The sequence below is a fragment of the Blennius ocellaris genome (assembly GCF_963422515.1).
Source record: "Blennius ocellaris genome assembly, chromosome: 10".
In the NCBI taxonomy this organism is placed as follows: domain Eukaryota; kingdom Metazoa; phylum Chordata; class Actinopteri; order Blenniiformes; family Blenniidae; genus Blennius; species Blennius ocellaris.
This window is the reverse complement of record NC_137659.1, coordinates 11,026,331-11,039,796: the sequence shown is the minus strand read 5'-3', so window position 1 is coordinate 11,039,796 and position 13,466 is coordinate 11,026,331. Positions and strand designations below refer to the sequence as shown.

The 13,466-nt window shown below is 38.0% G+C and overlaps 1 protein-coding gene across 1 annotated transcript in view; it reads left to right on the top strand.

Annotated features, from left to right (window-relative positions):
• myo10 (myosin X) overlaps positions 1-13,466 on the top strand; it is a gene marked incomplete at its 5' end in the record, with an annotated part of 103,027 nt that overhangs the window by 58,344 nt on the left and 31,217 nt on the right. Inside the window, 10 exons of the mRNA XM_080503718.1 lie at positions 8,242-8,376; positions 8,456-8,580; positions 8,960-8,973; positions 9,133-9,217; positions 9,390-9,493; positions 10,378-10,507; positions 11,090-11,208; positions 11,677-11,823; positions 12,332-12,432; positions 13,353-13,419. Of these exons, the coding sequence (XP_080359844.1) occupies positions 8,242-8,376; positions 8,456-8,580; positions 8,960-8,973; positions 9,133-9,217; positions 9,390-9,493; positions 10,378-10,507; positions 11,090-11,208; positions 11,677-11,823; positions 12,332-12,432; positions 13,353-13,419 (1,027 nt within the window). The remainder of the gene's footprint in view (positions 1-8,241; positions 8,377-8,455; positions 8,581-8,959; positions 8,974-9,132; positions 9,218-9,389; positions 9,494-10,377; positions 10,508-11,089; positions 11,209-11,676; positions 11,824-12,331; positions 12,433-13,352; positions 13,420-13,466) is intronic.

Genomic DNA, 13,466 nt, shown 5'->3' with positions numbered 1-13,466 from the left:
CCCTGTTGTGTTTTTGCTGCAAATTGCAGCAAGAAGCTGGTCTGAACCGCCAACGAAGAACCTCCTGGAAGACTTACAAACCTTTTCTGCGTACAGAAAATGCCACCATGGCAGGTATTAAGGTGGATAATAAAGCAATAAATGGAGGACTCTGACTTCTAATTCACATTTTATTACCTAATAACCTGGACGGACTGTTTTTCATGTTTTTAGACGCTCATTAATTCCATTGAAGGATAAATTTCAATTGGTACACAGTGATGTTTCAGACAACAGTGCTCCTAAATTTGTTTTGCTTGGTTTACTATGATGCTGAGCAAACAAATAACAATAGTTCCCCTATCTAGTTAAGAAAGCACTTCACTGGCCCTCTACTGAGCACCGACCTTCACTCCCTCCAACACCTTTGAGCCATGTTGTCACCCAACACCAATGTTGGACATTGGTAATGTGGCCAGCTTCCAACATCTGGTTGAACGATTGAAACCAAGAGTGGTGGTGGTTAAAGCAGCTCATTAAATACATTTTTGACAAGCAGTTTGATTGACTGCACATTCGTCACCATACACAACACGTACAGATCCATGACATGGTTTTGTCATTCAACATAATTTAAAATAACCTATATTCTGTGTATTGATTTTTTAAAGTGGGTGTTGTCTTATGTAAGAGCCTCTTTGGAAAACATTATCTAACCTTCATCTGCATAAAGACTTTGAAAAGATGTTTAATCAATTCACACGATTCAGTGTGGCCACATGCTTGTGGGACCATAGACCTGAAGCCTTTTTCCTACAGAATTTAAATTGATCCTATTATACACACAGCTTTGCCATAAATGTTTGACGTGACTCCATGGCTGTACTTGACTTTAAATTGAAATTACTCTTGTGCGGTTTTAGGCAGCCAAGCAATAACTTGCAAAAGCTTGGTAGATTTCATTGAATCCATAACTTATATTACGTATCGTGTTTCTTGGAAGTACGGGTTAGCCTTACAAAAAATGTTTCATAAATCAAATGGAATCATTATATACAATATACTTACCTGATGAAATGGGAAATGTCAGCACTTTCACAATAAACTATGATTCTCCTGAGCTGAAGTGGTTCTTTGGCGACACAGAAAAGCTCCAGACTACAAGTTACACACTTATTCTTTATGGACCTTATTCATATTATGCGAATTATATTAACATCTGAACACAATAAATTAGTTGCCAAAAATGTGATTTCAGTCAGGAACGGCATCATTATAGGGAAAGTGTGACACACAAACCGAATCACACAAGTTCAAGCGGAAGCAGATCTGACAAAGTCATCATCAGGCTGAGCTGTTTTCTCCGAGGGTGGGATTGCAGTGTCTCTGGGTAAACAATGTCAAATTGGACTGAGTGGCAGCAGCTGTCCTTCTGTGCAGGGTATTAGACAAATGTTTGGTCACGGATTGCTTCATGATGTGCTCATATTATGCTTATATGTACCTATTATTTTTCACACAGACAATTGTATCAGGGTTTATTATCTATAATAGTTCAGATTATACAACTGGTAGTTGAATGTTACCTGGTTTATGTTGTGTAGGAAATGACCTACCTTTAATTAAACTGTGAAGTCCTTAAGATGTAAGCAAAACCCACCGCCGACAACCCAGCAGTATGTCCCTGACCTCTTGACTCCAGAGGTGGGTGTGAGGTCAAACCCAATAGTCTCCAGCCATGTTAATTACTCAGGCATCTGGGGGTCAGACAAGCCACGCAGCAGAGCCTCGCAAAAACATACCTGACAAGTTTTCAGTTGTTGGATGCTTTTTCAGCAACAAATTCAGACTGTGACAATAATGGTATCTGACCATAGAAAATGAAGTGTTAAAAAGCAGTGCTTATGGGCAGACGGCTATCTGATGATGACAATGATGTGGTGAGTTAAGATCAGTTTTGATTTACCATGACAATGTGAGTTGTGGCCATTATCCTGATCATCTTCTCACTCGGCCAGGTGAGGTTTTAAACTTTTCTAGTGCCTTCTACAAGTTACCATTCAGTCTGAAAGTTGTTGTTTTTTTCATGCCTGAAGATAGCAGAGGGACCTTAAAGGCGACATTGCTCTTTATTGATTAAAAATACATTTGAACTTAAGCTTAAAATAATAAGCAACATATAAACAAAGCACAATGTGATGGAATATTTTGCTGTATTAATAATGTTTCTTGGCTATAAATCATACACTGGAAAGTGCCAGGCTGCTCTGGTTGGATATAGCATTTGAACAATCAGCTTCTGATAGTTAAATAAATACACTGAGCTTTGTTTTTACTTCTAGATTTCAAGACTTTCATATGTGCAACCCACATGCACTGTGCTGCTTATCCTCCAAATGCATATTGTTTACAAAACTTACATCATTTAAAATGATTTCAAATATTTTGTAAACTTCATTACAACAAAGAAATGATGCAAACACACAAATTTGATTGCTTTGCTTTTGCCATGTTTCTACAATAGAGATGCTTTAGGTGTGTCTCTTTACCTATATATTTTATTAAGGACATCTTTCTGGGGATACACACGTCGAATTTGAAAAGACAGAAGCTCAATCAATCAGCTTGTCTTTATATGATTTCTGTCGCCTCCAAGCTGATAGATTGATGATATTGCAACTACAAGCCCTCATAGTTGAAGGAATGTCTTCACTTTGTTTAATTGCTGCAGAGAAGCTTGATAGTCTTCGGGCATGCCTTCATCCTCATCAATGATTAAAATTTTAATCAACTTTCTTTTTTTCAAATGTATATGTTTTTAGTTTGGTGTAATCTTTAGTTTGTGCAGTGAGAAAGTTCTCTGCTTTTCAGGAGCCCGGTGGCACATAAAATGATATGGGTTGATGGATTTAACTCTCTTTCACCGAGTTTCGCTTGTCGTCTCAGTTTCTCCTCCACTCAGGGTTTTTCTCTCAAATCCTGCTGCTTTCTCTTTCTGCACAAAGAGCCTGGGTGAGGCCCAGAGCTGTGCCGCCAGTTTATCCAACATGTTCAATCACTCGAAGACCCCTTTTCTGCCTGTTGGGCTTTTTTTCCTTTTTTTTTTTTTTCATACCTTGGGTGGCAATAGCATGTTTAGAGCCAGGGATTAATACAAAGGTGCTGCAGTGCTCTTATTTAGCTCCGTCTGTCTCACTGTGCCTGTCGTAGTTGGGGTAAGTTGGCATGCTTCCAAAGGTCTTTTAAATGAGTTACATTTAACAGGTCCTTTCAGATTTGTTCTTCTTTATAGTCTGAACTATTCAAATGAGTTACACGGTTGAAATCGTTGTAAAGCTTTAATCCTGTAAAGACATTTGCCCAACTTCTGGACAGGAGGACGGGTGAGATGTGTTGCTTCATTTGAATTGATTTATTGTTCAAAGTTGGAGTCAAAGAACTTGTCCTGAATCTAAAGTCTAGCCTTTCACCTAATGAATTTATATTGTTTCTCCATCCAGCAGCTAAATGTGCCATTTTACCTTATTATACTTGCAGAGTTGAGTATTTTTATTTCGAGATAACTTAAAAGCTGTAATAGTTACATATAGGGAATGAAAATGTACCTTAAAATCATATCTGAGTGTTACTAAAGGATAAAAAACTCTACATATGTTCAGAATTAAATATAATATACGTAAAGCACAGAACTCTTCCACATTGAGGTAGATAATAATAATTATGAATATTTAATGGTGACTATTTTTTCAAAAAAGATGATCGTTGCCTGAACTTAATCAGAAGAGTCATTTAATGTACTTTCACAGAAATCTGTACGTTTACTATGGCCATGCTGGTGCAGCTAGCATTACTGCGTCTGACACAGTGTATGACGTTTACATGCTTACTGATTGGCAAAGACATTGAGAGAGTGTGTTTTGAGTGGTCCCTTGCGGCATCACCACAGTAGATAATGTGGTCTGTAAATTAGATTTGGCACAAGTTTCGCACCGGATGCCTTTCCTGAAGCAACCTGAGAAGTTGGAGGTCAGAGGTCTTGCTCGGGGACCCACAACAGTGACTTTTCAGCACTGGGAGCCTGGAGGGACAAATGAAAAGCATTTTCAGCCCCTTACTGTGGATACCTGCATAAATATATTGGTTGTAACGATTACCATCAAAATTGGAAGCAGGAAAGTGAATCACATTGTAGTTTAAATTTACAGATTCAATACCAGTTATTCCTTTAATGTCTTTAGTTGTATCTGATACCCACTCCATTGAGTCATAATATGTGATACTATGTTTGAAAGTGCTGCAAACAGCAGCTTTCAAGAAGCTGATGACCTAAACCATAAATGGCTGTTCATGGTTTTCTCTGATTTCCTTTTCTCATGGGGATGTTTACACCATAGAGCAACATGTCATAATATCTGTCTTCGTGTGCTGCACACTCACATCTGAAGCTATGGCCAGACGTCCTGAGAGTTTACATTATCTGGCCCTGGTTTCTGTCCGTCAGGACGATGCCACTGACTTTAGGGATGTAACCTTTCACACTGCGTGGATGATGCATGACAGTCAAGTTCAGCTTTATTTATACAAGTCGACTAAAACAAGCAGCGCTTCCTAAAGTGATGCCCAAAAGACAAATTTAGGATGTAGTTGGAGAATGGACACAGCAGCAGAATTATGTTCTTTGAACCAGTGAGATATAAAGCAAAGCTAAGAAGAAATTCAAAAACCTTAAGCTATGAGACCCCAAAGACCTCAAACTGAAGATTTTAAACAGGTGAAACGGGTGAGTGGATAGGTCATTTTTTTAAACCCCGTTTTAGTTGAATCCTGCTTGTTTCTGTATTGAGAATTATTTTCTCTATTGACAATTCTTTTTCGTTAAAATGTGCCACAATTTTACTGTTCTCATAACTTTTGCCTCAGAGTGAGAATGTCCCCGCTTCGAGAGTGAGCTTCGGTTCCTTTTTATGTGCGTTGGGACTTTCTGTTCTCAGGTTGGTGACTTAAAAATTGCCTTTAGGTGGGAATGTGAGTGTGTGTTTGACCTGGGATGGACTGGTGACCTGTACAAGGTGTACTGGGCCTTCACTCATAGGGACGGTCAGCTCCATGCACTGTAAGCCTGCTTACATATTTTATTTCAACTTGTGTTTGGGATTTGCTGCTTTCATGAATACAATGTTATACAGTGTTTCAGCTGTGTCTTTTGTATGTTTTACCCTTTTTATGTTTGCCAAATAAGAAATACCTTTTGTGTGTAAGGAGTTTTGAGACCCTCCAGGCATCTGACAATAGCACTTCCATCTGAAAGGAAAAAAAAAAAGTCCTCCAGTTGCCTCTTGAGCTGCAGCTTATGCCCCCGAGTAGTCAAGCTGACTATCCAGCATGAAACACCGGGATAACTCTCAGAGGAGCCACCCAGCTATTATCCAAATGAAGAGTTTTGCTCCTGACTTAAATCCAATGTACCTTCATAAAATGTTGACATCTGCGTAAGCAAACTCATCTGCGAGAAAGACCTGACAATTAAAGCACCACATGCAGGATGTTAAAACATGCCGCAGTGTGTCCTGGTAGCCAGAATAGGAAAACCGACTCACAGACACTAATCTGGTAACTGAAAGCAACGAGACTGAACCTTCCAATGATTAAAAAAAAACCTTCCTCAGAATACTTTATTAATATTTATTTAACTAAAAATGGTCAAAACAGAGGCTATTGGGGGTTTTTGTTGTTTTTTTGGAATGGTCTTTGATTCCTCTTTGTGTTTCAGCACTGTGATTTTTGGGCTCTTGGTGTCTGAACAAAGGGTGTCCAGGTTGATCATTAATATGACCTACCTCGCACTGTGTGCCTGTGGGTTGCCAGGTTCATGCTATATGTTGCTGAGAGGTGTGTAAGGGGCGTCAACAGACCACGCTGAGTCTGTCTCAATCCTGCAGTGAAAATGTTCAACTGGGGAGTGTGCTGTGGAAATTCTAAATACTTCTTTGATACAGGTCATAAATGAATGACTGGATTCCTGTGGATTCTTTAACATTACGAGTACACAAGAAGATTTTCTCAAACCTCTCAAAATCTAATGTTTTGTGTTCATCTCGATCGGTGAAGCAAACCTTAATCAAGGAGAATTTTCAAGTATTTACGAGATTTGAAGGAAAGCCCTTTTAAAAGTATATACAGGAACAGAATCCAGGCACAGTCCTGCATGAGGCGATCAGTATGGTAAACACTCTCCACAGTTAAAATGTCTCGGATCCCGTGTGTAAACAAAGCCTGCAGTGGGAGAGAGTGATGCAGGAAACCCGTAATTGTGGATTTAACTGCTGAAGCTTGTCAGGTGGCTTGAAAGCTAAAATCATAGCCATCACTGCAGTGAATGGAGAATGTCAGCTGTGTGTAGTGTGGAGGTTAGAGTGGATGTAGCCATAGCTTCAATAATACTGCCATTGAAATAAAGATAAGTTCTTATTCTTTTTTTCTACTGTAGAAATGTTATATGAATAAACTCTTATTCTGTTGGAAGTAAAAAAAAAAATGGTTTGTTACAATTTTGATCTGATTCCCATAATGGGGGCATCGTAATAAACATATGTTTCTGAGTTGCAATAACCCGATTCATATGCATCAATGTTTTCAGCATTAAACTGATATAACCCACAACAGTAAATATGATGACCATATGATGAAATGTTTGAAATAAAGGACACAAAAACAGCCTGCAGAGTTGAGACCCACCGTAATGAGCAATAAATGTCTGTAGTATTGTCATAATCAGCTTTTCTAATGCAACACTGCTTACGTAAAATAGAGCCATCTACAAAAAAAGAATCAAAAAGTTGGAATATTTTGAAATATTGTTTTTGTTCTTTGTATTTTCATCTCATACATTATGAAATATTCATAATTGTCACAATTTAGTGAAGAAAATGCTTGAAACCTTTTAGGTTATAAGTGTATAAACTTCTTAAGAAACAAAAATAATTTGAATTTTTGACATGCCTCTGAAAACTCTAAGAATGAAATGTTTCTTTTTGAAGATATAAAGATATGAAACTTATCTATAAACCCATAGAGGCTCTATTGTAACAATAGATTCAGTTATGAATAGTCACATTTTTGACATTCGTCTCGGTCATTGGCTCATCGTAGTTTTGTCATTAAAATGCTCTTTTATTGTGTGTTTTGCATGTTTGAGACATAAGTGCAGATTTTCAATTTCTTCACACTAATCTGAATACTTTGACCTTTATACCACCGTGTGCTGATTCTCACTTTGGTTATCAAAGTTCTGTTAAAGTTGTCTAGAATTCAGTTGTGCATCAATCAGTAGGTAGTGTTCAGTTCGCCTTGACTGTTTCTACTCTGCCATCTAGTGGATAAATTCAAGCACATCTATCCAGAACGTGTCCTTTCAGCTGAAGCTGTGCCAAATAGTAAATTGACATTAAATGTGATGCAGACTTTTGTTTAATCTAATAACCATGACGAGGCTGCCAAATAATAAATTAAACAGCCTGACATGAACTGATCATTTCTGTTGAAATGATTTTGAAGGGTACAATACATTTAATAGGCTACTCCATCCATCTTCTTTTTTGTTTTTCACTTTAACCAATATTGTATTTAAGGAGAGCCAGTCCGAGCTAATTACGGCAGCCAGTCATCAGTCCATCAGAGGACCAACACAAGTCACACACTCTCATATTCACAATTACTAGGCAATATCAATGTTCCCAGTCAGCATCGGACGCATGTTTTTGAATCGTGGAATAATATCAAAGTGAACATACAGTACCATGCATGGACAGGCCTGAAATGGACTCGGAACAGGGTACAAAGTGTTGAGTTGCTGTGAAACAGGAGTGCTAACCTCCACACCACCATGCAACTCTATAATTGATGACATATCTTGACTTGACAACAAATAAGTGAGTGGTTTGAATATTTTTCTTTTAGTTTTTGCTGCAGAGATTGTCATCGATTAACATACAGGGATCATAAGCAGCCTAAAATTAGATAATCAAAATTGTAAATAATGACAGGATTTACCATTTTCACAACTAAATGCTAATACGTTGCATAAAAGTTAATTAAAAATGTTATTCACACTGACATTCATCACTGGGAGATCAGATCAGAGATCACTGGGTCTGTCTTGCAGAAGCTTTCCTCTGATGCCCTCTTGTAGAGTCTTTCTTCAGATTTTCCATGAATCCTCTGGTTATTTTTTTTATGTTTGTTTGTTTTTTGTCTTTGCCTCAGTGGAGAGAGTGGAGCTGGTAAAACAGAAAGCACCAAGCTGATCCTGAAGTTCCTGTCGGCCATGAGCCAGCATTCGTTGGAGGTTTCGTCCAGAGACAAGACATCGCATGTGGAGGAGGCGCTGCTGGAGAGCAGGTGATGATTCACTTTCACTCAATGTTTTTAACGGAAAGCCAGTGAGTACTGATGATCACAATCCATCCTCTCACCACAGCCCGATCATGGAGGCCTTTGGAAACGCCAAGACCGTCTACAACAACAACTCCAGCCGCTTCGGAAAATTTGTGCAGCTGCATTTCAGCCAGAAGGGAAACATCCAGGGAGGCCGGATTGTTGACTGTATCCTTTCAGATCTTCCGACACATTATTTACCTATGTATCTTATTCTTTAGTTATTTACAGGTAGAAAGACATTTAAGTGGTCAGTAAAGCTGCTTTGATGGATAAATATCTGCAGGACAAAGTGAGCAGGTAAGAAATAGTGGAAATCCCACACTAATTGATGACGAGAAGCAAACTCCCTCAAAAAGCAAAATAAGCGCTTAAACTGTTTTACTTTATAAGGCTTAAGTACTTGAACAAGCTTTTTTCTTGTCTTAATTCATTTTCAGCCAGTCTTTGTATTCCTAATCATGCAGTATTGTATTTATTTGGTATAAATTTAATTTTATGCAGTCACAATTGTTGTGCGCCTTGACAGACACTTTTCTGATCACAGACCTCTTAGAAAAGGTGAGCATCAGTCCTCTTTAAACTTTTTCCAAACCTGTAGTTATTTCCTCTAACATCAACATTTCAATGTGAAAGAAAGTGTCAGCAACCCTGAGAGTTGAGTTTATATGTGTTTTGATGTGAATAAGCATGTTTGTTTGTCTGTTTGTTTGTTTTTAGAACCGAGTGGTCCGACAGAACCCCGGAGAGAGAAACTACCACATTTTCTATGCTATACTAGCAGGAAGCAACAATCAACAGAAAGGTTCATAAAATATCACACCATATTACAAAATTCTGAAGTAGAACTTACAGGAATGGTCTTTGTGAAGTATTTCAATATTGTGATCTCTAGGTAGCTACTTGTCCTTCTGTAGACCAGAATAAACAGGATAGTGGCTTGAAGTCATGATAATGTGTGAATTTCTGTCTTGCAGAGGCGTTCGGGTTAACTCATCCTGACAGCTATCACTACCTGAGACAGTCCAACTGCACCATCGACAAGACAATCAATGACAACGGCACTTTTCATGATGTTCTGGTACGTAAGGTGCTGATACTGTCAAACCGATACTGTAGATTTAGATGTACAAATGCAGGCAATGCATTTTGTGGTTTCAGGTTACAAAAGTGACAACTGTCTATGTGAATGTAAATGTCATACAACAATTGTTTTTGCCTTAAAGTGAGGATTTCCATTTGCAAATATTTTCGATTTGGGTTGGGAGTTTTAGGTTATAATGACGTGAAATAAGAGATTGACACGTGTTTTAATAACACTTCTATTTGTAGAAATGTAAAAAATGATGGACAAACTGATTATTGCAAACATTTCGATTTCCTATCTTCATAAATTACTTAAATGTATAGTCCTTGTGGGTCTTGGCTAATACATTACATTTGTTTTGGTTAAGTGGGTAAAAGTATCACTTTAACTTCTTAAATAAAGTGTACAAAAATTGTTGACTTAATTGATGTTTCATGCCTTTGCTGGGCACCTTTTTGTCACCATGAATACACCAATGTAATCATTGGCAGTGACACAGATAAAAGTTCAAGTTGTATTACAGGTAAATTGATTTTTCATAAATACACTAAAATCTCCATTAAAAGGTTTTTTTGTTGTTTATTTATTTATTTATTTTTTTTGGGTGGGGGGTTAATTTTAGCCAATTAACCATTAATTATGTAACTTGATCACTTTCAAGCTCTGTTGCTTCCATCCTCTCACTGTACCTCCGAATCTTGAATATTGAGTTTGAAATGACTAATATTTGTGTCTGGATATAGGGATTAAACATAAAAAGTATCCAAAGTAATACATATTCAAGTATAGTAGAGATATTTAAATAAAATGTACAACAACGTGAAACTACAATTTTGCTTTTCATCTCTGATTGTCTTCATTGATTTCGTCGTTTCCAGAATGCCATGCGAACAATGCAGTTCACGGAGGAGAACATTAGTGAGATCCTGCGCCTCCTGGCTGGTATTCTCCACACGGGAAACATCGAGTTCATGACGGCCGGAGGGGCGCAGGTCTCCTCCAAATCAGGTTAGAGAGATTTTTTATGACACAAGTGTGTTTTATTTTGTGTAAAAGACAATTTTGACTGAAAGGACGTTGGTTATAAAAGCTGACAGAGCTGTCAAAGAGTCTCCCGGATCCCCTGTGTTTTGTTGTTTGGTTCACAGCTTCTTCTCTTTTGTGAATCATTGAAATGGCTGACCACATGTGTCATGCTGAGTCCAGTAATGGAGGGCTATTCTTTCTAAGTAAGGTTTTTACAGCTTGGGAAACAAACAGGCCAAAGATGTAGGTCATCATTAATATTCTCCGGGGATGCTTTGATTCACGTGGCCGCATTATTTTGTGTTTCATCTGAACATCAAGGTTACTTTATCATGAAATGCAAACGTGTGTGAGAGCGAAAGGTCAAGCCTAATAAATTGTGAAGTGAATTGTTGATAATCTGAGCTCGCTACATGCCAAAAAATAACAACTGTTGATTCAATAAATTCATTTAGGTTTGAAAAGAGGGTTACGAAAAGCATGATATGCTCATGTTTGCAAATTCACCAAATGAAATTGTATCAACTGTGAAATATTTTACAATGAGGTTCATAATGTCTTCAGCTCTCACCCGGACGTCCGAACTCCTCGGGCTGAACTCAGAACAACTGGCTGAGGTTTTAACCCACCGGTCCATGATCCTCAGGGGCGAGGAGATCTCCACACCTCTCACTGTGGAACAGGTAAGCACAGTATCTGAACGTCTGTTCTTGTTCAGAAAAACTGAGATCATATCGGAAATGACAGCAACATTTGCATAAAAATGCAATTCAGTGTTTTTGTTGTTCACTCACCGAGCTTCTGTTCCTGAACTTGGCTCCATTTATTAGACATAAAATTTTGGGGGTGGGGGGGGGGTAGGTAGCAGGGTTCAAGTTAAGAGTAGATTATTCACATTTTGGCATTACTACTTTGAATGTATGATCTCATTACATTATAAGCAAAACTCCAGTTCCACTTTCTTGTCATTTTTAGTTCTCAAATCAAAGAAAGCTTTTTAACCAAATAGGTGCCAATTTTACTTTAAGGTGCCATTAAAAAGTGACAAAATAGACAAAAACTTGCAACCAATCAAGTATCTATCATTTATATGTTGCACATTTATTTGGAGGCTGTTACTAAATCAGCCTTAATGTGCTCCGGCTCCACAGGCGGTGGACTCCAGAGACTCCATGGCCATGGCACTTTATTCTCAGTGTTTCAACTGGATCATCCGCAAGCTCAACAGCCGCATCAGGGGCAAGGAAGACTTCAAATCCATCAGCATCTTGGATATCTTTGGGTTCGAGAACTTTGAGGTGCGTTTTACTCCAGAAGAATACAAATGCTGCTCGATACATGCACACACTCGCCAGACAAAAAGCCAGATCGTTGAGAAGAAAATGATAGGGAAACATAAACACATGCCACTTACGTTCATGCAACTTGGAATCACCAAATATGAATGTCTTTAGACGGTGTGAGTACATACCTGAAAAAAAAAAACCTCACAGATACACAGAGCGCACAACCTGAACTGAGGAAATTCTGACCAGGAGGCGAGAGTCTTAACCAATCTATAATACGAACCAAGGATGAATAATTGCCTTTGTAATAATTTATATTTATCAGATAAGTCCAAATTATACACTCTGGTAAACTCCAAAAGCATGACTTTGTATTCCCCCTTTCCCTTGTATTTTAATCACATTTAAATTGTTGATAATGAAGCGGTGTACAAACCCCAGGGCTTCATTGCCTGTCAGTTCATTAACTCTGTGTCTGTGTTTTCTGTGACTAATATCTGCCTAATGTTGTTCCCCACAGGTCAACCGCTTTGAGCAGTTCAACATCAACTATGCAAACGAGAAGCTTCAGGAATATTTTAACAAGCACATTTTCTCCCTGGAGCAACTTGAATACAACAAGTAGGTGGAGGTTGTTTACCGAAGACTTTCTGCGGATGTTTATTCCTCCCCAGTCTGCCATGATTCTTTGAGGGTTTTTTTAATGCTTTTACTTAACTTTGCTTATATGTAGTATCGGAACAATATAGTTATTTCAAGTTTGTGGGCTAACCTGAAAATAGATCAGATAAATACAATCATCTTAATTTTATGAACTAATTATTTCAACGCTGTGCAAAAAAATGTCTAAAAGAAAAATTCCTATCTGTTTTCTACAACTTCTAATTAACATTAAGAAGGAGTAAAAACATGTTGTTTCAAAACGTTTGTAGTTCAGGCACAAAAAACATTAGCACTGTTTTGAAATGCTGCACATTTTTGGATGTAATTATCTAAAACAATATTACAAACCTTAAACCCAGCTTTCTATTGATTTGTCAGGGAGGATGAGAGCAGCAACATTTGAGTTGTGCCAAGTTTTGGGATGTTTGTACAAAACATAATTTCATATCTTGATTTAAAAGGCAAAGAAGACAGAGGTCATCACACTGAACCTTCACTATATCCAAACCATTTACAGTTTGTACATTTGAAGCCTCTTAATCTGCTTCAATCTGTGTTTGCCCTCTGGGTTTGTTTTCTGGGTCAAACGGCAAAACGATGCCATGTGTCTGAACCTGCTAACCTGGAGATCCTGATTGCTCAACTCTTGTGAATATGCCCCAAAAAACAACATCAAGAAAGTAAACATGCCTGCAGACATGGGGCATAAATTTAGATCACAACAACAATGTGACTATCTTCAATAGAACCTTCAAGAGGAATTCATGGGTGCAGCATGTTCTCCTTAGATTTTCATGCCATTTTAATATTGTTTACATGCTTTTCTTTGTTTATTTTGCTCTGTCAAATACTTGGTTTCTTTCCACTGCTTCTTTCAGAGAAGGCCTGGTTTGGGTTGACATAAACTGGATGGACAATGGAGAGTGTCTGGATTTGATTGAGAAGGTATGTGGATGATATATAATCCACGCTGCATTCCATTGTAGTCAAAA